We start from the raw sequence: 20,701 nt of genomic DNA on the forward strand, positions 1-20,701 counted from the left end.
ACTGGGGTGTGGTGAAACCAGGTATTTCCAAAGCTCTTGGAGATCTTATGCAAAGAGCAGCTATTGCAGGAGCTGCTGCTATGGCAGGACCTGAAAGTCCTGTTGAAACACTTTGTGCTGGGGGGCAGAGCTTGTACCTACCTGCTCAGGGATGACTGCAGCCTAAGGAAGAGACCCAGCCCTCCTCACTGCAAGTGATAAATGTTGGTGTTTTTCTTTCTTTTCCCTTATTCCTTGTTGTGTGTTGGTTTGAAGCACCAGGCCATGCAAGGTGAGGATGTTAAATTTAGACAAGGGTTTTCTCCACAGTCATGCTTACCATTACTCACCCGTCTGCTCACCCTGCGTGAGTCAGCTGGAAATGCTGCTCTCCGGAGCTGGGAACCTATTGCAGCACCCACAGTGCTGAGGGCTGGCCGTGCTGTCATGGTCGCTGCTTCATCCTCCTGCTGCTCTGGGACAGCAAGCTGCAGACAGGAGGAACCTGGAGCCAAAGGTATTGGTTTGCATTGTGCTATTGAAGCTGGGCTGTGAGCCTGGCTCTGCAAATGCTGCATATCTACATGTTGGCTTTGCCTTGCTCAGGTCTCATCCCAGGGCGGGCAGCATCTGGGGGTCTGGGGCAGCAGAAAGATGCAAAGGGGGTTAAGGGGAGGGTGGGCCCATAGTGCCCTCATTGTGAAAGCCTCCCCCCCATCCCTGCTCCCCTCGCTGCCCATTTACAGCCTGGCTTGCCAAACCATCACAGGGTTTTTGCGCAGTCATCGGAGCCGGGGTTTAAAAGGAGAAGTGAAGGAGGGATGTGTTGAAATCAATTGTTGGACCATTCGGCCCGTTTCCGTTCAGAGCTTCAGATAAGGACGGCTGGAGGCTCCGGGATTATCAGGTGGAGAGGTAGGAAGATCAGCAGCGCTTTGTGCTCCCTTGGCGCCAGCTTCTCATTTAGGGACAAGATGAATCTTAAAGGCTGCGGTGCTGCTTGTTGTCCATCCACCTCTTAGCTCTGCTACCCCACAGCAGCAGCTATAACCCCTATGATCAACTATGGACTCACCTTATAGAGCCCTATAGCCTATAGAGAAAGGGCTTTTCCTTTAGGGTGTTATTTTTAAAGGGGATGGAGAGGTTTGCTCTGTATTGTGCTTTACGTGGGGGGTGGGCTGTTATGTGGGGGGTGCTGTGCCTGCTGTGCCTTTATCTCTGCGGTTCCTCTTTGCTGTGACAGATTTTGCAGCCAAAACCAAACGCAGACACCAAAGCGTTTGTTTCCCAGCAGCACCGAACGTCTGGCATCTCTGCTTTGTTCTGTTGGTAACAGCACACCATGCTGTGATGTCCCGTATCAGCATCTCTGTGGGGCTGGGCTGCCTCCTCTATGTGTCCCATCCATGTCCCATCTGCTGCCTGCCCGAGGTTGTAGTGAGCCCTAATCCAGGATTCCTATGGAGCCCAGGAGAGCACAGAGCAGCACAAAGACCAGCACACGATGTGATGCTGAGCTCAGCCCAGTCGGTTCTGATAGGGATCAAGAGGGAGGGCTGTGCTGGTGCGAACATCTACGTGCTGCCATCAGATATAGGTGTTTACAGGAACCAAGGCCGTCAGCAGCCCCGGGTTCTCACTCATTTCCTGCTCCTTTGCTCACTGAGCTGCACTGCAGGGATGGCTGCTGCCCCCTCCGGCCAGGAAAACCCCGTGGCTGTCCCCATCCATGCGTGTAATGAGTGCATCAGTTCTCAGCCCAACCTTGTTGGGGTTATCCGCGTGCCATGGGGTGTCTGCCACAGTGTTTCTCACCTCGCAGCTTTGGGGCTGTGTTGCAGATCCCATCATATCCCATTTCCATCGTTGCAGATGACTTTTGCTCTCTGTGGGGTCCCCCTCCCGTGCTCATGGGGTACAGAGCAGCCCAGACCCTCCTCAACTCCAATCACTTGTACCTTCCTATGACCTCTGTTGCCCCCCTTTCCCAACCCCTCACTCACAACTGATGCCTGACTTTGGCTGTGACTCCCTCCCTTCACCCCACTCCTACACCCCCGTTGTGCTGCAGCTCCTCTTAACGCTTCCGTTTCTGCTCGAGTGGCCGCGGTGCGATAGGGGCTGTGGTTTCCTCTGAGCGTGAGAGTGAGGGGAAGGCAGAGCAGTGTTAGGGGGGGCTCCCAGCCCAGCCCCAGGATGGCAGCTGCTGGAGGAGCATCTTTGGGGACCCTCCCCAGGGAGGAGGAGAGCCCTGAGGTAGGTGCTGTGGGATGGGGATGGCAATTCGGGATGCAGGAGTGGGGTGAGCGTGTGCTCAGGTGGAGAAATGGGGTGAGTGTGTGGCTGGTGCCAAGGGAGAAGTGGGACTGAGTCCCCCAGACGGCAGTAATGTCCCTACTGCCAGCTCAGCCCCCCTTATCCCCACCATGTTCTGTACTGCAGCCCTGCTGTAACAGGAGCAGCTTCAGTGTTAACCTGCAGTGGTGGTGGAGCAGAACCCAGCACAGATGGTCGGGGGATTACAGCAGCCTTAGATTTGCCATAAGCAAACAATGACGATCCAGTGGGTGGTTTTGTTTCCCACTAGGAGGATCCCGAGGTCATTCCGGGTCTTGGGTTGGGCTCATCCATCCCCCCCCAAACACCCCAGCACTATCTGAGCTGGGTCAGTGCTCAGCACAGGAAGGACCAAATGAGTTTCAGACATTTCCAATATATGAATTTGGGGGTTTTTTGTTTGGGGTGACTCAAAAACAATGTTCTCAAATGCTGGGACATTTGATTTGGACAAATCCCAAATGGCAAACAGCCCCATCATGGTGGCTGCTGCCACCTCCGGCCAGGAAAACCCCATGGCTGTCCCCATCCATGCATGCAATGAGTGCATCAGTTCTCATGCCCACCATCACCGTGACCCCAGACCTGATGGGAGCCCCCTCCTTCCCCTCTTGTTTCCCCAGATGGATCTCTCCCATCGCTTCTCCAAGCAAGAGGTACGAGTGTGTGGGTTCCTATGGTGCCATCACTGGGGCCATCAGGGTGTGGGGGCAGCACCTTTGGGTGCAGGAGGAGCACCCTGCAGTCAGCATCCCCTGGGTGCAATGGAGGGGAGGGCAAGCACAGACAAGGGAGGACACTGCGATGGCAGTGATGTGATGGCACTGTCCCCACAGCTGGCCCTGCTCTACCAGGAGGTGCTTTACACCATCCGGCACCGTCTGGGCAAACCCCAACCCCAACATGTTGCTGACAGCAGAGAGCTCTGTGCCTACGTGCAGGAGGTGGGTGCTTCCCCCCATAGGACCATTGGAGGGTGATTCCTAAAGCCCCCCCCATTGTTGGGGATGGCCACAGGGTGTTTCTCCTTGATGAGCTTTCCCAGTTTTCCTGCTGCTCCTCACCCTTCCAGCTGGGAAGTCCCTGGCTGCCCTCCAGCCACCATCAGCAGGGCCACATCTGTTAGCAGCCCTAATGTTTGTAACAGGCTTTCCACATGGATGCGGAGGAGCACAGAGCCATCCTGCAGCAGGTCCAGGAGCTGGAGGTACAGAGCAGGGCATGGTCTGTGCTGGGGGGCTGCTGGGTTTGGGTTTGGGGTGCCCCAGGTCCGTGTGGGGGCTGAGCCTGTTTGTAACAGGGGGCACTGAACTGTCTCTTAGGGTCAGTGACACCCCATTGAGCACAAAGCAGCATCACTTCCTGGTGCACATCCAGCAGCAGACATTGTGGCTGCTTTTCCCCTCTGTTAAGCAATAATTTCTCTCTGCCAGAGCCCCATTTTCTGTCTGAAAGCCACTGTGAAAGAAGCCAAAGGGATTTTGGGGAAAGACGTCAGCGGTGAGTGGAGCCGGGTGGGTGGCTTTGCAGAAGGGGGCAGCTGCTGCTCTCAGTGGGGATGGCACTGCTGGCTCTTACAGGGTTCAGCGACCCTTATTGCCTGCTGGGCATCGCATCCAAGAGCCAGGAGCTGGCCCACCCCGACAGCAAGAGGAGACTGAAGGCTGTGGTCAAGGACCTCATCCCTGAAGAGCAGATCCATCGCACACAGATCATCAGCCAGACCCTCAACCCTGTGTGGGACGAGACCTTTATCCTGTAATCTGCCTCCCATTGCTACTAAGGGATCTCAGGGCTCCCAGGCTGTGTGTGTGTGGGGGGGGGGGGGTGTCTCCATTTTCACACCTCTGTCTCCCCATCTCTGCTTCCACCTCCATGTGCATCTCTATCTCCACCTCCATCTATCTTCACTTCTACTTCTGTCTATCTCCACTTCCACCTGCACCTCCCAATGGCCGCTGTCCTGCCGTGTGCTGCTGCTGCAGTGACAGCTGCCGCCCATTCCTTCCAGGGAGTTTGAGGACATAGAAACAGCCAGCTTCCACCTGGACATGTGGTGAGTGCAGCTGGAGCAGAGTTCTGCCTCCCAGCACGGGGCTGGGGGGAGCAGTGGGGTGACCCTTGGATCTGCACTCATTGCAAAGCCCCCAAATCCCCTTGGACTCCATTTCCCTTTGCAATGTGATGGAAACATGAACTCCTTTCCGTGCTGCTTGTGCCCACAGGGACTCAGACACGGTGGAGTCAGTGCGACACAAGCTGGGTGAGCTGACAGATCTCCATGGCCTCAAACGGTGCGTGCTGCCATGCGGGGCTGTTTGCTCCCTGGGTTCACTAAACACCCTTGGAGGAAGGGAGGGAGGGCGGCAGTTCTCTGCTGTCCCCATATTGCCTTGCTTTGCCTGGTTCATGTCCATTTGGTGACCGCGTGGATCCCTTTGGTCACCCCTTGCTCCTGCCTTTCAGGATCTTTAAGGATGCTCGGAAGGACAAAGGGCAGGATGACTTCCTTGGGAACGTGGTCCTCCGCCTGAAGGTGAGCCCTGGATGTGACTGAGACCTGGAGGAGGTGGCCAGGACCCCCATCCCTATGGCAGCCCATCCTCATAGCAATGCTGTGTCCCTGCCCCTCATCTCTGCATACACAGGACCTGCACTGCTGGGATGACCGCTGGTACCAACTGGAGCCGCGCACAGAGACGTACCCCAACCGGGGCCAATGCCACCTGCAGTTCCTGCTGACCCACAAGAAGGTAGGAGTGAGTACAGCCAGGGTTCTCCAACCCCACACTTTTTGTGTCCCCAGCTCTCCAACTGCTGGTGTTGGTTATTGCACACATGCTTTGCACGCATCGTCTCATTGCAGAGAGCCACCACCTGCAGCAGGACGCAGCCGAGCTACACCGTGCACCGCCACCTCCTGCAGCAGCTGGTGTCCCACGAGATCCTGCAGCATCAGGTGCCGTGGGGAGAGAGGAGCAGCGGGGATGGGATGGGGGTGATGCCCTTTGGAGGCTGCACTGTGATGGGGTCAGGAGGTGCCTGGCTGTGGCTGGGGACTAATGCAGAGCTCCTGACCCAGCTGTGCATCCTGGCAGGCCGGTAGCACTGCCTGGGACGGGGAGCTGAGCCCACATGCCAGCACTGTGTTATACCTACATGCCACACAAAAGGATCTCTCCGACTTCCACCAGGTCATGGCGTGAGTATCCCTTCTCCATTTCCCCATTCTGGCTGTAGTAGCACTGGGGAGCCCCGTGCCATCCCCTCAGGGCTCACCCCATCCTCTCCCCAAATCCCCAGGCAGTGGCTGGCATACAGCAAGCTGTACCAGAGCCTGGAGTTCAACAGCAGCTGCCTGCTGCACCAGATCACCAGCATTGAGTACCAGTGGGTGCAGGAACGACTGCGGCCGGAGCAGGTGGGACACAGGGAGGTGTGACCTTCACATCCCCTGCTGGCTCCTGGTCTCTGTGCTGTAGGGAGGGCAGGAGCTTGTAGGGTATGGGGCTGCCCAGAGACCTCAGGGATGGGCTGCAGGGTGTTACTGGTAGGGAAACCGGTCATGGGACCTGGACAGAACAGGGAACCCCTTATGTGAATTTGTTTCCCATCACACAGAAGCTGCTGCTGCCCAAATGTCCCTCAATCCCAAACACAGTGATGACAATGAAATCTGACCCAGTTCCTGCTGCCTCCCCATGGCCTGTTTTCCCAGGGCATCCGAGCCCCCTGCTGTGATTTGGAACCTTTCATGCATAGCAATGAGCTTTCAGCACAAAACTCAGCCCCTTGGGGGAGCAGTTCCTGGGAGCATCAGGAGAGGAGTGAGAGCCTTGGGGCTCTGTTCTATGCGGCACCATGGTCCCAGCATCACCCACAGCAGTGTGTTCCCTCCCTTCCCCCAGAAAGCAGAGCTGGCAGAGTCCTTCCAGTCCTTGCTGACCTATGGGCTGTCCCTCATCCGGAGGTATCGCATCATCTTCCCCCTGTCTGTCTCGAGGTCCACGGAGCGGCTGCAGTCCCTGCTCAGGTGAGTCTGGTTGTTGGGAGATGTGTTTGTGTAGGGCCTCCTAAGGAAGGTGGTGTTGCCTTGGAGGGGTCGGTGATGGCTTTTGCCAATGGTTCTCCCTTGGCAGGGTCCTGGTCCAGATGTGTAAGATGAAAGCTTTCAGAGAGCTGTGCACGCTCAGCCCTGACCTCCCCGGAATGGTCTCCGAGGCACTCAAGGTAGTGGGACCCCCTCACCCACCCCCTACCCCTACCTGGCTTCCTGCAAAGCCCCCCCTCCCGCTCCTCCAGCTTCAATGCTGTCACACTGTGGCTCCTCTTTTGCAGTCAGGCACAACTGAGTGGTTCCATATGAAGAAGCAGCACCTCCAGCCTATGGTGAAGGTCAGTTCCCACCTCCGCTGCTCCATAGCGATGGTGCCCAGCCCTACAAGCACAACGCTGCTAATGTGGATCTAATGTTATCTTGCTACCCCACAAGGACAGATGGAGCTCAGGTCACCTCAATATCGCTGAGCATCCCAAACGAGCTGCTCCTTCTTTTTCAGAGCATGGAGGAAAACAGCAAAGCTTTGGCCAAACTCCTGTTGGAGGTGATAGGGGATCTCCAGCAATGCCAGAAAATATGGAATAAATTCTTTATCAGGTGGGGTGTGGAGCTCAACCCCTCCTCAACCAACCCTCCATAGGACCAAGAGCAATGAGGCACTTTGATGCTTCATTCCCTGGTCCTTGCGTCCCACCTACAAAAGGAGTGGTCCCAATTCTGCCCTGCAGAGCTCTCCTCTCCCTAATGGCATAGGATGGGTTTGCTGGGTTGGGGTTGGCTCCTGATTCTGTTTCTCTCTTTGTAGCACCTTGAAGCTGAATCTCTTCTCCATCGCCTACCTGGAGCTGGAGAGCCTGGTGAGTGATCCCATGGCTGCTCTGCACCCCTGGAGTCACCATCATTATTCATCTATTTGCCAGACCCAAAGGATCTGCTGGGATGCCACATGAAAGGGAGTGCCATGAGCTGAGCCTCACCCCATGGCTTCAGACCCCATGGCCTCCCCAGCTGGACTCCAATAACTCCGTACCCCATGAGCTGCCCTTCTCCCCTTTGTCACTGCCAGGTTGCGGAGCACGTCCAGGAGCAGCTGCGTGAGGTCGATGCTGGCATGTCCAAGCCGACAGCTGAGAGCCTTTTCCAGCTCTACCTGAACCTGCAGGAGCTCTACAGGATGAAGGACTTCCTCCCAAAGAGGTACCAACCTGGCAGGGATGTGGTTCTGGAACGGGGCAATGAGCAGCGAGTTTGAAGGAACACCAAAGCCATCCCTCATTACAACCCTAATTACATCCAAGAGCAGGGCTGGTGTTGGGGTGAGCAGCACCAGAAGGGTTTCAGGCTTGGACTCGATGGTCCTTATGGGATCCTTAGTTGGACTTGATGACCCACCCGGGTCCCTTCCAAATACATTCTGTGATTTTGTGCTCTTTTCTCAGTGGGTTTTGATGGGGACATCTACAAGGGGACTTTTCTCCTTGTTCTGTTGCTTGTGTATGAGATGATGGAGGGTTGGAAGCCCCATGCCATCACCATGCGCTGGGAGGAGCTGCTTTCTCCATGCACAGGGATGGTCCTTTGGCTCTGAGTGATTTCCACCAGTGGTTCAAGGAAGCTGTGCCGCAGTGGCTGCAGAAGGCCTACAGCATCGCACTGGAGAGAGCACAGAGGGCTGTGCAGATGGACCAGGTAACCCAGGAGGAGAACATCCCTCTCCCCAGCATTTGGGCTCTCCCTCAAGCTCTCCCAATGGGGTCTTTTTCTCATGGCCATTTGCTCCCCTGTGCTCCTCACCCCCACGCCTGTTTCATGGCACTGATGCCACAATGCAGGTCCCTCTTGCAGCCTGGTTCCTCTCCCTGTGTTTTGGCTTATGTTATGAGCCATTTCTTCTTGCCTTCAGAAAGAGAGGAGGGAAGGCAGCTATGGGGCCAGGGGGCTCCTCACCCTGTTCTTCATTGTGGTTCAGCATTGGGATGGAGAATGGGGGGAAAGCTTGGGCCACTGTATCCTTATCTCCTCTATCCCTCAGAGCAGATAGATGATGATGCAGAGTGAGTGTAGGATCTGGTGATGCTCTTAATACAAAGGAGCAGCTCTCCTGTGGGGTTGGCTCAGTTGGTTTTGCTCTGTGCCCTCCCAGCTGACACCATTCGGGGAGCACAACAAGCACAGCACATCCACTGTTGATCTGTCCACCTGCTATGCCCAGATCGTGAAGACCTGGCAGCAACTCAACTGGCCGGACCCTGAGGAAGCCTTCATGATCATGGTGAAGCTGGTGGAGGTTTGTGCTCTTGGGGCTGCCAAACAAACACAAACAGCTTGGGGTCCCAATGAACGGGGCCAGTGTCCCATGCCAACATGGTGGTCTCCGTGCTGCCCCTTTGGTATCATTTGTTCCTTCTCAACCATGCAGGATATGTGCAAAATCGCCCTGATGTACTGCCGGCTCATCAAGGAGAGGGCTGAGGCTCTGTCACTGTGTGAACAGAACGAGGGGGAAGCAGCCAACAGGGTTGGTAATGGGGCAGGACACTGGGTTTGGGGGAGGTAAGGTTTGGCTGTTGTGTCTGAGCAGATGAGCAGCCAGTAATTGGGTCTGGGTTTCATGGGGATCAGCTGGTCCTGGTGGCTGTCACTGTGGGAAAGCAGGAGGGAAACCGTGTGGGTTTGGGGTTGGGGAAAGAGGTGGGATGAGGATGATGGTGGGGGTGAGGATGGGATTGATGGGAGAGATTGGAGATGAGAGTGAGGATGAGGATGGGATGAAAATGAGGGTGGAATTAGGGCAGGGATGAGTGGGAATGATGACAGGGCTGAGGATGAAGCCGGGGGGGGGAGCTGGGGTTGGAGCCAGAGCGATGACTTGAGTAACAGCCTTCCTCCCCAGCTCTGCATCGTGGTGAACAACATCAAGCAGCTGCGGCTGCTCATCCTGAAGCTGCCATTGCAGCTGGACTGGGCCCAGCTGGAGCGGCGCACGGGGGCTGTCATTGACCGGCAGCAGATCCAGCACACGCTGCACCATCAGCTCGACAGCGCCGTCTCCTGTTTGGACCACGAGGTCCAGGACGTGGTGCAAGCCCTGGCCACCAAGGTGACCACCTGAAGTGAGGAAGGTTAACCCACAGGGATGGATAAACCTCATCGTCTGTGTGTGTTTCTCCTCTTGGCAGCTGGAAGCGGGCATTGCCAGGCACATCCAAGAGCTGTCAGCCTCCAACAACGCTCAGGAGCCTGAGGATGTAAGCAGCTGCTCCAACCCCCCCCTGCTGTGCCCTGCTGAATGCAGCTCCTCCCGTGCCCACCCCAACGCTCCTCTCCTCCTCTGCAGTCCATCCTCCCTCTCATGAAGTTCCTGGAGTCGGAGCTGCAGTACCTCAATGAGCACCTGGTCCAGGAGAACTTCAAAAGGTGACCAAGGACCCCCGTGGGGCTCAGGGTTTTGATATGGGGCTGAGCTTGGTATGTGTGCCCTGTATGTGCCCTATATGTGCCCCAGCTCACTGCCCCCTCCCTCACTCCGCAGCCTCCTTGCTCTGCTCTGGCATCACACCTTGGCTGTGCTGACAGCGGCTGCGGGGCCGCAGGTGCCTTCATTGCAGCACTGCAGGAAGCTGCACTGTGCCCTGAAGGTACCTGGAGGGTGGGGGTGTCCCCTTGGGTGGGTGGGGGTCCCTGGTTGGGCACCTGGTTACATCTAACAGCATCCTCCTCCCCAGAGCCTGGAGCTGTGCTTCCATGCTGAGGGCTGCGGGCTGCCCCTGGAGACCCTGCACAGCGCTGCCTTCCTGGTATGGTGCTGGGGGGGCTGGGATGTCCTTTAAGTGTCCTATGGGGAGGGGTGTCCCCAAGGCTGCAGACCCTGATGGTCACCCGTCATCCCCCCTGCAGTCACTGGAGAACCGCCTGGCCCTCTGCTCCTCCAGCAGCCGCAAGCTCATCCAGAAGTACTTCAGCAACAGGATCCAGGAGCAGGTGGGAGTCAGGATGGGACCCCCACCCCTTCCCAGCACTGTCTGCCCTGTCAGCAATGGCTTTACCCCGGTGCTGGGGTCTGTGGCACCTGGAGGATGCCCCCATAACACCCCTGTGCTGTGCTGTGCAGCTGGACATCAGCTCAGAGAAGTACGGGGCCGTGACCATCAAAGCTCTGTATCGCCCTGCGGAGCAGAAGCTGCGCGTGGAGGTGCTCAACGCTGCCAACCTCATCCCATTGGACTCCAACGGTGAGAGCAGGGGCTGCAGCACAGGGGCTGCTGAGGGAAGAAGGGGATTATGTCCCTCTATGGAGTCACCCTGGGCCAGGCGGGGGTGTCCCAGCCCCATTGCATGGCTGGGTGCTCCGGATGATGCCCAGGACCAACCATAAGCAGGGGGCTGATGGCTGCACCCCACCAGGCTCCAGTGACCCCTTTGTGCAGCTCACCCTGGAGCCCAGGCATGAGTTCCCAGAGGTGGTGGCCCGCAGCACCCAGTGCAAGAGGAACGAACTGCACCCCCTCTTCGACGAAGCCTTCGAGTTGTACGTAGGGCAGCCCCCACCTCCCCATCCCTACCCCACACAAGTGGGTCCCGTGGTTGGCTTTCACCTCCTGTCCCCTCTCCGTGGGCTGATGCTCAGGGGAGAGGCTGAAACACAGCAGGGGGAATCGGGGTGTCCTATGGGCTTCCCACAGCTCCAACATGGGATGAGATGTCCCCATGTCCTACCCCACAGCCTCATCCCCTCTGAGAAGTGCCGCCAGGACGGGGCCTGCCTGCTGCTCACTGTCTTTGACTATGACACGCTGGGTGCCAATGACCTGGAGGGAGAAGCTTTCTTCCCCCTGTGCCACGTGCGTGGTCTGGATGCTGACGAGGACCAGGCTGACATGGGCTGGGTGCCCCAAACGCGCCTCCCGCTCACCCACCCCAAACCCAGTGGTACGAGGCAGGGGGGAGATCCCACCCCCACAACCAGCCCCACATTGTGTGTCCCCCCACCCCACATCACTCCCTTTTTCTCCCCCCACCCCCAGGAGATGAGATCCTGCAGCTGCTGGAGTGCAGGAAGGGGGACAAGGAAGCTCAGGCTTTTGTCAAGCTGCGCAAGCAACGAGCCAAGCAGTCCAAGGAGACGGCATGAGGGGCAGAGTGCACTAATGGGGGGGTCCAGAGTGGGATCCTATGGGGACAGCAGGCCCTGCCCCCAGCAGTGCCCCCCGTGGGGCTCAGGAGCGTCTTGGGGTGGTTGGGGGTTTCCCTGCAGACTAACACTACGTTGCCTGGCCGTGTTCCCAGCCCCAGTGCTCTGCATGGGCAGCAGCATCAGTGTGGGGCTGGAGCAATCTAACCCCCTTGGTTGTCTCTTTTTTCCCCTTTATTTTAAACTAAAAGCATGGAAGCAGGTGTGCTGGCTCAGTCTTTGTGGCAGGTGGGAGAAAAGAGGGGGGTGGGGGGCTCTGTTTGCAGGGGAATTAAAAGCATCACCTTCCTGGCTGCCTCCTCTGCAGGGAATTGAGGTCAAGCTGTCTATGGGGGCGGAAACAAAGCTCCTTTGGTGCTGATGTGCCACGGCCAGGCTTGACCGAATTAAAGCAGCCATTTGCTGGCTGCAGTCACTTGGTTCTGTCCCCATGTTGGGCGTGCAGCTCTGCAGAGCAGCACAGTGCAGCAGTGGGATGTGAAGGAGGGTCTCTGCTTGTGGAGGGGATGCTGTTCCATGCTGGCACTTCTCCTGTCTCATGGCTAACAGTCTAAATGGGTCAATTTGGATGGATGACCATTGTGCCTGAAGAAGAATAAGCAATAAATGCAGCCTTAAATAAAAGCTCATCTATGGAAACTCAGAGAGGGCAATGCTGCATCCAATGCCATATACAACCCTGCAGTCACAGGGGCTCTGCTGTGTATTGGGGCTGGGGGGGGGGGGGGGGGGGGGGGGGGGTCTGTGGTTGTGCCATTCCCAAAGGGTCCACCCCACCCAAACCCATTAGACCCCCCAACCCCATTAGACCCCCCAACCCCATCAGACCCCCCCCTTATCCTAAAGGGCAGCCCCAGAATAAGGGGCTCAATGCAGGAGGGATGAAATCAGCCTTGCTGGAGGGGAGCAGTGTGCTGTGATAGCACAGAGCCCCCCTGCCACCCCCAGCACACACACATACCTCACTCACACACTCACACTCACCTTTATTCTTCGCTTTTCTTATTTTTTTTTCTTAGCAAAAAAATAAAAATTTATTGTCCTCTAAAAAAAAAAAAAAACAAACAAAAAAAACCAAAACAACACCACAACATCCATCCTGCCCTTGGAAACTGTGACACAGCTTGAGTTCTTTCCAGCCCCACATGCAAAGGTCATTCTGCCAAGAAAAAGAGAGTCTAAAACCAGGTTATTTCCGACAGCCAAAAAACACATATTTACAGCGTACGAGAGAACGACAGTTGAAATCACAGTTCTATACATGGAATCAACAACACGTTTACACACCATTAGATCACCATTCTGCCAACTTCTACACGGACTCGGGGCGTTTCCTTGCCCTGCTCCAACCTTCCTGGGGGTGGTGAGGAGGAGCCTGGCCATGAATCGCCACCAGAAATACTGCAGTGTGTTATTATTATTAGCATTATTATTATCTTGTTTTCTTCTTTTTTTTTAACGTATATTTGTACTTTTTAACATTGGAAGCTACGGAGTTGGGGAAGCCCCGGAAATCTCTCCACTGCAGTGAGTGGTTGCAGGAATACTTCACTTGGAAAGTAACACTGCGCCATACGTGGGTCGCAGCGAGGCTGATGTTGGCCATTGCTCCAAGGTGGAATGGAGCTCTGGTCATATTCTTCCTTCTCAGATGGGGGGAAAAGGAGACAGAGAGAGAGAGGAGATTCGGAGGCTACAGAGCAATGGGTCACTGAATCCATTTGGCATTAAAGGTTGCCTCACATGCAGCTCAGAGCACAGAGAGCACAAACCTTTGGGGGCTGCTCTGTGCTCCCACCGGCCCTGAATTGCAGCTCACCGCACCTCTCAGCTCCCCTCTGCAGCCACAGCTTTGTTTTCTTGGTCTCTCTCTACCCAGGAGATCGTTGTCTCAAGCCATCTGCTTCTATATCGTTTTGCTATAATGAAGTAAAAGCTTATTGACCTTTAAGATACTGTGCTTTCACAACACAAGCCAGGCTCCCTTTCCCCTCCCTTCCCCTCCAGCTCTCAGCTGAGAAGCATCACTCGGGCCAACGCTTCCAAAAGAGGGGAGGAAAAGTCCATCTCCAATAGGGAGCCTGTGTGCACAGGCAGCACCAGCTGGGGAGGGCAGCTCGCACTGAGCCAGCCCTGCTGCCCTTGGTTGTGCTGGATTGCTGCACGGCTCGGAACAGGGAGCTCCTGCCTCAGCCAGAAGCTCGACAGTACATGAGAGGGGTTGTACACATCATAGCACCAGGTTGCTTTGTACAAAGAAGTCTTGATGCACCGCGTGGAAGATGGCTGCAGAGCTCTGAAGCCATAACGCAGTGCTGGGAGGATGGGTCACAGCCAGGGGCACAACGCTGCCTTCCCTCTGCCCTACCCTGGCTCAGGCAGCACATATTGCCCTGTTCACAAATCACACAGAGCCGACCTCCTCTTTCCCACCAGCTGCCTAAGAAAAATCATTCACATTTCAGATACTTCTTTGTTTTGAAAGCAGCAAACAAACAAACTCACAGAGACCTCCATTGAAGAAGCGTTTCTTGAAGCACCGGAGGAAAGAGAGAAGAGCTGAAGTGATGCACAAAGAGAGAGGGCTGAGCTGGGGCCAGGGCAGGGCATGGGGTGGCAAAGAGAAGGTAAAACACCACCCATAAGCTTTGATTTCTTTGGTCCTTCAGGATCGGTTTTAAAAGAGAGGAATTGTTTTAGCTTCTGAAAAGAGGGAAAAGAAACCAAAACCCAACAATAAAATTAAACAAGAAAAAACATGCTTACTGTGGGCTGGAATGTTCCGTGTGCCCCTCTGTGGAACCTCCATGGGAAACAGGGGGGCAAGCATCACCTCCCCATAGATCCTATGGGGTACAGCAGGGCAATGTGCAGCTGAAGGGAAGCGTGAAGAGCAAAGCAGGCTGCTGGGCTCTGCCTCTAAGACTGTTAGAGACCTGAATCAGGGGGTTCATTTCCTACTATTTAATTTAGAGTTAAAACAAAACACCTCTTTTAACATATACCTTCATTGGGGCTTTTTCCTTCTCCCTCCCCGTCCCACTCCTGTGCTCCATGCCACCACCCCCTTCCTTTTTGCTCTAAAACAAAAGAGAAATGTTCACATCTTTTACTAATAGGTCCTTCCTTAAGATCAGAGCGAGGCAGACGTGCTGCCCCATGGCCCAGGCATTCAGAGGAGGCTGTATAAGACCAAACAGCCACAGTGTCCACCCAACAGCATCTCTCCAATTAAAAGAAAGAAAAAGAAATGTAAAAACCTGATGCTAATTGCAATAAAATACATGTGGAGGGGGGAGAGGGAAAAAAAACCAACCCAAAAACAACATGTTAATGGGAAAAAACAAGAGAACTACACAGAGCTGTACTTAAGAGATCATCCAGGAATGCATCTTAAACCCTTGCCATACAAAGGAAAGGTGGAATTACAGAAGCGAACCTAATTAGGTCTTTGTGTTAGAACAGGAGGCTTTTCTGAGAGGCTCTGGAAATGATTTGGGTGTTCCTACAACAACAGGGAGGGCTGTGTTGGAGGTTCCAGTGCTTTTCCAGGGCTGGGAGGGGGCAGCGCAGGCAGCATCCCTGCACAAAGCAACAGGACTGAGAGAACGGAGCGGCCTTCTGGTTGAGATCCCAGCAGGTTACTGCAATCCACCCGAGGGGAAAACCCAATGGATGTGCTGGGGAAGGATGTCATGGGAAAGCTCAGCTGCTGGCAGGTCTAAACTGGAGGCGTTTCTTTTCCTTAGCGCACCGGACGGTGTTGGATTAGTCTGTGGGATTTCCTCTTTTGCCTTTCTGAAATGATCTAAGAGAATAAAAGAGGATCCTAATGGGAAGAAAGTCCCTGAGCTCTTTTTGCAGGTGGTGTTTGGGAACAACAGCCCGAAACAAACTCAGCAGGTCAGAGACACCAGTAAGGTCTACACGAGGGCGGTGGAAAGCCCCGTGCTCAGGAATGGAGGCTGAGATGGGAGGAAGGAGAGCAAGAGGGTTGCAGAGCCCTGCAACCACGTTCCTCTGATGGAGATGCTTCCTTCTGCTCTGACCTGGCTGGTTCAGCACCCCAGCCTGCACAATGCTACCAATCACAGCACCAGACAGAGCAGCTGATGAGGTCTGAACCTTTAAATGAGAATCTGAAATTAAAGTCCTCTTCCTTTCTAGCTCCCTCCTCTCTGTAACATAATTAACACGGGAAACGCTGCCACAAGGCACCACGAGACCAACCAGCTTTAGAACTTCCTCATCAACAACACTTTCATGTACACATACAAAGAGCGGCTGTGTTTATAAGCTTAAGTGGTAACACACACTGTGTTTTGTGCCACAGTGATGAGCAGGAAGAAGCACCCCCACCAAGGAGCAGCAGAAAGCACGGAATGCATGTTCCCCTCCAGCTCCAGCCTCAACTGATCTATCAGCACTTAGTTCCACTTTCTCCGTCACACAGGCTGGCACCATCCCTGGCATGAGGGATTCTGGACTCAGCAGCTCACAGTTCACCCATGAGCTGCTGAAACAGGGAATGCCAACTCTGTCCATAAGTAAAAAACCCAAGAGTCCTTAGACTGCATCTGGAATTGTTTCACGTGATCCAGCAGTGACTACAAAAGAGGTCTCTGTGGCTAAAAGAAAAACCAGTCTGGTCTGAAACGATACAAATTCTTCAGGCAGCCACCAAATCAAGGGGTGTCTGCAGAGAACCAACCTGTGCATCCATTTCCCTTTCACAAAGGGCTTCAGCTGACACAAGGATGATGACTCAAAGGCTGCTCAGATTCGCAAGGTTAGCTGTATTAGCAATGATTATTGGTCACTGAATCTGGGGGCCTGGCTTGCTTTAGGTACAATATATATATAATTTTTTTTCCCCCCTTTTCTTCTTTTCATATAAATATACAAAGAGCGTAAAAAAAACTTTAAAAAGTGAACTTTGCTGTTTTTAAACGACAGACAAAGTTTCTGCACATTCAGAGATCAGCAACGTGAGGCTCACCAGGCAGGGACCCAGCAGAGCTTCCATCGGGGAGGACGGCTTTAACCAAGCTGGCTCAGTGAAAGAGCAGGGAGACCGAAGACGTGAAAACAAGTCATTTCAATCCACCTCGATCCTCCCCATGATCTCAACTCTTCCTCTGGAAAGCACGTGGAAGCCCCCTCCTCTCACCCACCCTAAATCCTTCTGGAAATAGTCAAAAATTGGTTATCACCTAAATAGAAAAAGAGGAGAAACGCAGACTCTTTGCAAATGGCCCTTTGATCTGTATTAAAAACAGCTCTCAAAGTTCCTCAAGAGTTATAGAATTAGTGGGGCACGGGGTGAGGGGCAGTTTAGATACGGGATGTAAAATATTAAAAAGTGCTCTGCAACTAATTTCTGTTTTATGTGGGTATGTGCGTGCGTGTGCATATATACACACATACACAAACACGCACATACGCACACATATATACATATATATATCTACACATACATATATATATGTACACATACATATATATGTACGTACGTATAAAGTTAAAAAGTTCTCTATGATATGATTAGAACGAGTGTCCTCAGAAGGTCACGACTGGAGGGCATGGGGCCTGTTGGGATGGCAGATGGGGCACTCGCCCTCCTCGGCGCACGTCTCACACAGCACTGCGTGTTGGCACGGTAACACCACCCGGTTCTCTTCCTGACACTTAAGGCATTTCACTGACTGCATCTGAAATACTGCCTGCAAGAGATGGGGACAGGGCAAAACGTAAGCATTGGATGGAGAAAACCAAAGGGTCACGTCGCTGCACGGTATGGGGAACTGCAAGGGGATGGGCCTGCAGCTGTCCGTCCATTTGCCTTCTGAAGCACAGGCAAAGCAGCACAGCACGATGCCCTCCTATAGGACCACAAAGATCAGAGCAGTTTTGATCGACTGGAAGCTCTGTTCCTTAGGTATAGATGTGGCTATTTTCCTAGAACTCACATTGGCTACATGCACACAGAACTGCTTGGACAGGCTGCTCATTTCTGGCAGAGGTACAGCAAAGGACAGCTGCTATCAGTAGGAGCAGAGGCAGCAAAGCCATCCCCTGCAGAGCCCTGGCACTCACCTTATCGACTTTCTCCAGGTTTGCCCGCAGCTGCTTCTGGAGGGTGTAAAGTGAAGAGAGTGAGAGGGTTTCCAGGTCAGAGAAGGAGCGCAGAAACTGAGGGTCCTGGCCTGCGTGGATCCTCTCCAGCTCCTCCTGTAGTTTCTTCACTTGTAGCTCCAAGGCTTCCCTCTGCTCCCGAGCCAGTTCACATTCCATGTTAGCTGTGTTGGCGCGATCATTTGCTTCCTCTGCCTCCTTTTTCCAAGCATCACAAGCCTGCAGATTCCAACCAACGTGGTAAAAGAAGCTGTTTAAATACTTGATCAGCCTCCAAGAAAGAATCTTAGGCAAAAAATAACCATTTCCACTCATTCCTTGCCAGGAGTGTATTCTGATCAACCTGCCCACTTCCCAAAACCTAAAACCCCACAGTGCTTTGCTTCACATTCACAACTGGTTGGGCTGCAGTCCTACATATTTGTCCCACAGAGGTAATGGGATAAAAACTGGCAGAGCAAGAAGTTCTCATAGATCTAAGTGAACTGCCAGGCCTGAGAGACCTTCAAACACTTCAGTGCTCCTAAGACACTCTCCCGCTCCTCCACAAGTTGCCCCCATACCTGTTTGGCTTGTTTCCATGACTCTTCCCACTGCTTTATTGTGCCGTTGGCTTCATCCAGTTCTTGCCGTAGCCGTGCCAGCTCCGCAGCACCTGGACCTGACAGAAATGCAGGTGAGGTACTGGGCGAAAAACTCCCCGAAGCAAAGTGTTCCCATATGCTGCTGTTCATCCCATTTAAACCTGTTTCACAGGGAAATAGAGAGGGTTATGTCACAGGTGCTGGTAATTCCCCCCATTTCCTCCCTACCCCTGTGAAATCCAGGATTCAAAAACGTGTACAGAGGAAAGAGAAAATCATGCTAAGATTTATTTCATCCCTAGGACCCAAGAGTCCATCACAATGGGAATTTATAGGGGAAGTGTACAGACCCCTGCAGAGTCTTAGCACAGAATTAGTGACTGTCACTGTAGAAGGACCAAGGAACCACTTCCCTATTTCAGGATGTTCAAATCTTGCAGGAAGAAATTCAAGGCTTAAGTGACAAAGAAGCAAAGAAACAGCTGAACCAAAGCTGACTGTTTTTGCACAGACTCTGAACTTTGTAGCTTTAATAATCAAAATATGTTTATGTAAAATAAGCATCCATGGGGGAGGACTGGCAGGAAAAGCTCCCACACAGGCAGGACTGGATGATCCCCTTTGATGCCACGTGCACCCATTTGATGTAGGGGTCCTTTTCACCACTGGGTGCAGGCACCACCAAACTGAGTTGCAGTGGAGACTGTGATCTTACAGATCAAATTGACTTTGTTTGCAAGCAAGCCTCTCACTGAAGGCTAACACAACACTACTTACTTCCCAGTCAGTGCCAGCCAACAGCAGAGTTGTCATGCAGCAGAGCAGTGAGGGCTCTTCACTGGCTCAAGCCACTTATCATTGATCCATTTCAACTGCTCAGTTGAGAGCAAGTTTTAACAGAAGCCCAACTCACATTTTGCTTTTAAAGCCCTTGAAAAGGAGTCTCGCACTAAGCAGGCTTCTGGCAAGCCACAGATTCTGCCGCAATGCTGACCAAGCTCACCTCGTGGCTTCTTTTTACTCCCTTTCCACCTGATGCTCTCACTGGTCATTTGAAATAGCAAGTCCCTTTGATCACGAATGCCTTCTCTGCACATAGAGCATCTAACACAATGGGAACCAGCCCAGGACTAGGTTTTTTCAACTAAACTGCAATACAAATAAGTAATAACTACACACCAGCTTATACGCGTTCAGTAAATCATATGGAAAACCACTAAGTAATAGCAGAGATGCCCTCTGAGGTCTCTTTTCTTATTACTGCAATTGTAGAAGTTGTTACAGCCAAACAAGTAGGAATCACAAGGCATGGAAGCATGGCTTTGGCCTCTGCAAACAAGTGATGCAGTTACACAGACAAACGCATGCAGCAGTAGATTTACAAAAGCATTTACTCATTTTATTATGTAAAGCTGAATATTAGAGATTAGAGCATGTATCACATTTGAATCAACATTTACTTCTACTATAAACAGAAAGAATTAGTATTTAGTGTTACAAACACAGAAATGAGCAGAGCAAGTGTCACGTAGCCTTGAGGCCACCAGTTATTTCTCAAGGTAACCCAGCATCTGCTTAACAAAATGCCTTTGGTCCTTCAGTTCCCAGTTCAGCCCAACAGATCTGAAGCTCCAAAGTAATTTCCCCTCCCTTCACACACAAATCAGATCCTCAAGAGAGGGGAAAAAAGAAGCAAAGCAGACACAGCTGGAAAACTGACTTTGGTCCATACTGCACCATATACAGAAAACAATTCAATGAACCAAGTTGGCTTAGAAGCCAACCTAACCTACAAAGCAGACCCAAGAGCAAACTGCAATCTCCACCTTGACTCAGCAAAGCTGAGAACTCAACCCCAGTGAAGTCTCAGCAAAATGCTGCTGGTAGGAAAGGTCAGAGCTCTTTTTCTTGATCTTTTTCTCAGTTTAGAAGTATGGGGAACAGAGAGAATCGCTCCCTTGTTCTCAAGATATTAACCAGCTCTTGGTAAAGCAGCTTCTGGTACTGCTGCTGTTGTCATGAGAAGAAGAGATAAGTGGCAGCAGTGAAATAATACATTGAGATTAAAGCTAACTTAAAAGAAAATACTTACATGGCACAGACAGGCATGTACATGGGACACACACACTGTGCATTTACCTAATGATCCATGAGAAGCTGATGTCCCCAGAAACGTGTTTTCTGATTGGCTTAAGTGCCCCTGGGGCTGATGGAGGAAATGCGATGAGAGGCTGACCGGTGGAGAAGGAGAGGCAGAGTGAAAGGAGGCAGAGCTTCCAAGGGACCCGGGGATATTTACAGGTGCAGAACTTTGCAGCAAACTCCCACCTGGACAAAGAACACACAGAGAGGATGGCTATGTATGAACATGAAGTATGGGCCAGAGCACAGCACAGGAGTTCAGAGCAGAAG

At 53.1% G+C, this 20,701-nt stretch overlaps 2 protein-coding genes across 24 annotated transcripts in view; one reads left to right on the top strand and one right to left on the bottom strand.

The window, feature by feature from the left end:
* The first annotated feature begins 353 nt into the window (after positions 1–353).
* Positions 354–11,773, top strand: UNC13D (unc-13 homolog D). 8 transcript variants are annotated; one of them, XM_015880162.3, is made up of 33 exons: positions 354–496; positions 749–894; positions 2,943–2,975; positions 3,156–3,263; positions 3,467–3,526; positions 3,753–3,819; positions 3,900–4,077; positions 4,331–4,375; positions 4,545–4,613; positions 4,786–4,855; positions 4,968–5,072; positions 5,186–5,278; positions 5,418–5,521; positions 5,623–5,740; positions 6,228–6,352; positions 6,459–6,549; positions 6,658–6,714; positions 6,879–6,976; positions 7,185–7,236; positions 7,446–7,576; positions 7,948–8,068; positions 8,523–8,666; positions 8,799–8,897; positions 9,273–9,479; positions 9,559–9,627; positions 9,717–9,796; positions 9,912–10,017; positions 10,105–10,176; positions 10,277–10,360; positions 10,491–10,611; positions 10,784–10,907; positions 11,103–11,308; positions 11,404–11,773. In XM_015880162.3, exons 3-33 carry the CDS (start codon positions 2,943–2,945, stop codon positions 11,508–11,510), a joined length of 3,144 nt encoding a protein of 1,047 aa, XP_015735648.2. In that variant the 5' UTR covers positions 354–496; positions 749–894; the 3' UTR covers positions 11,511–11,773. The 8 variants fall into 8 exon arrangements, 7 of the variants coding, with proteins under 7 accessions (XP_015735648.2, XP_015735651.2, XP_085378970.1 ...); XM_015880165.3 differs by lacking the exon at positions 749–894 and having other exon boundaries at positions 377–496; XR_001558878.3 differs by lacking the exons at positions 354–496; positions 749–894 and adding an exon at positions 2,081–2,238 and having other exon boundaries at positions 10,807–10,907.
* Positions 11,774–12,567: 794 nt separating this feature from the next.
* UNK (unk zinc finger) overlaps positions 12,568–20,701 on the bottom strand; it is a 40,681-nt gene continuing 32,547 nt past the window's right edge. For 11 of the 16 annotated variants that reach the window (XM_085522858.1, XM_085522857.1, XM_085522854.1 and 8 more), the window contains 4 exons: positions 20,429–20,617; positions 18,269–18,450; positions 17,667–17,924; positions 12,568–17,293 (listed from right to left, as the gene is read on the bottom strand). In XM_085522858.1, coding sequence (XP_085378984.1) covers positions 17,138–17,293; positions 17,667–17,924; positions 18,269–18,450; positions 20,429–20,617 — 785 coding nt within the window. In that variant the 3' untranslated portion in view covers positions 12,568–17,137. The remainder of the gene's footprint in view (positions 17,294–17,666; positions 17,925–18,268; positions 18,451–20,428; positions 20,618–20,701) is intronic. The other 5 variants (XM_085522856.1, XM_085522851.1, XM_085522853.1 and 2 more) reach the window with 2 other exon arrangements.

This window comes from Coturnix japonica, chromosome 23 (assembly GCF_054131305.1).
Source record: "Coturnix japonica strain WE chromosome 23, WE-NBRP24, whole genome shotgun sequence".
NCBI classification, from domain to species: Eukaryota; Metazoa; Chordata; class Aves; order Galliformes; family Phasianidae; genus Coturnix; species Coturnix japonica.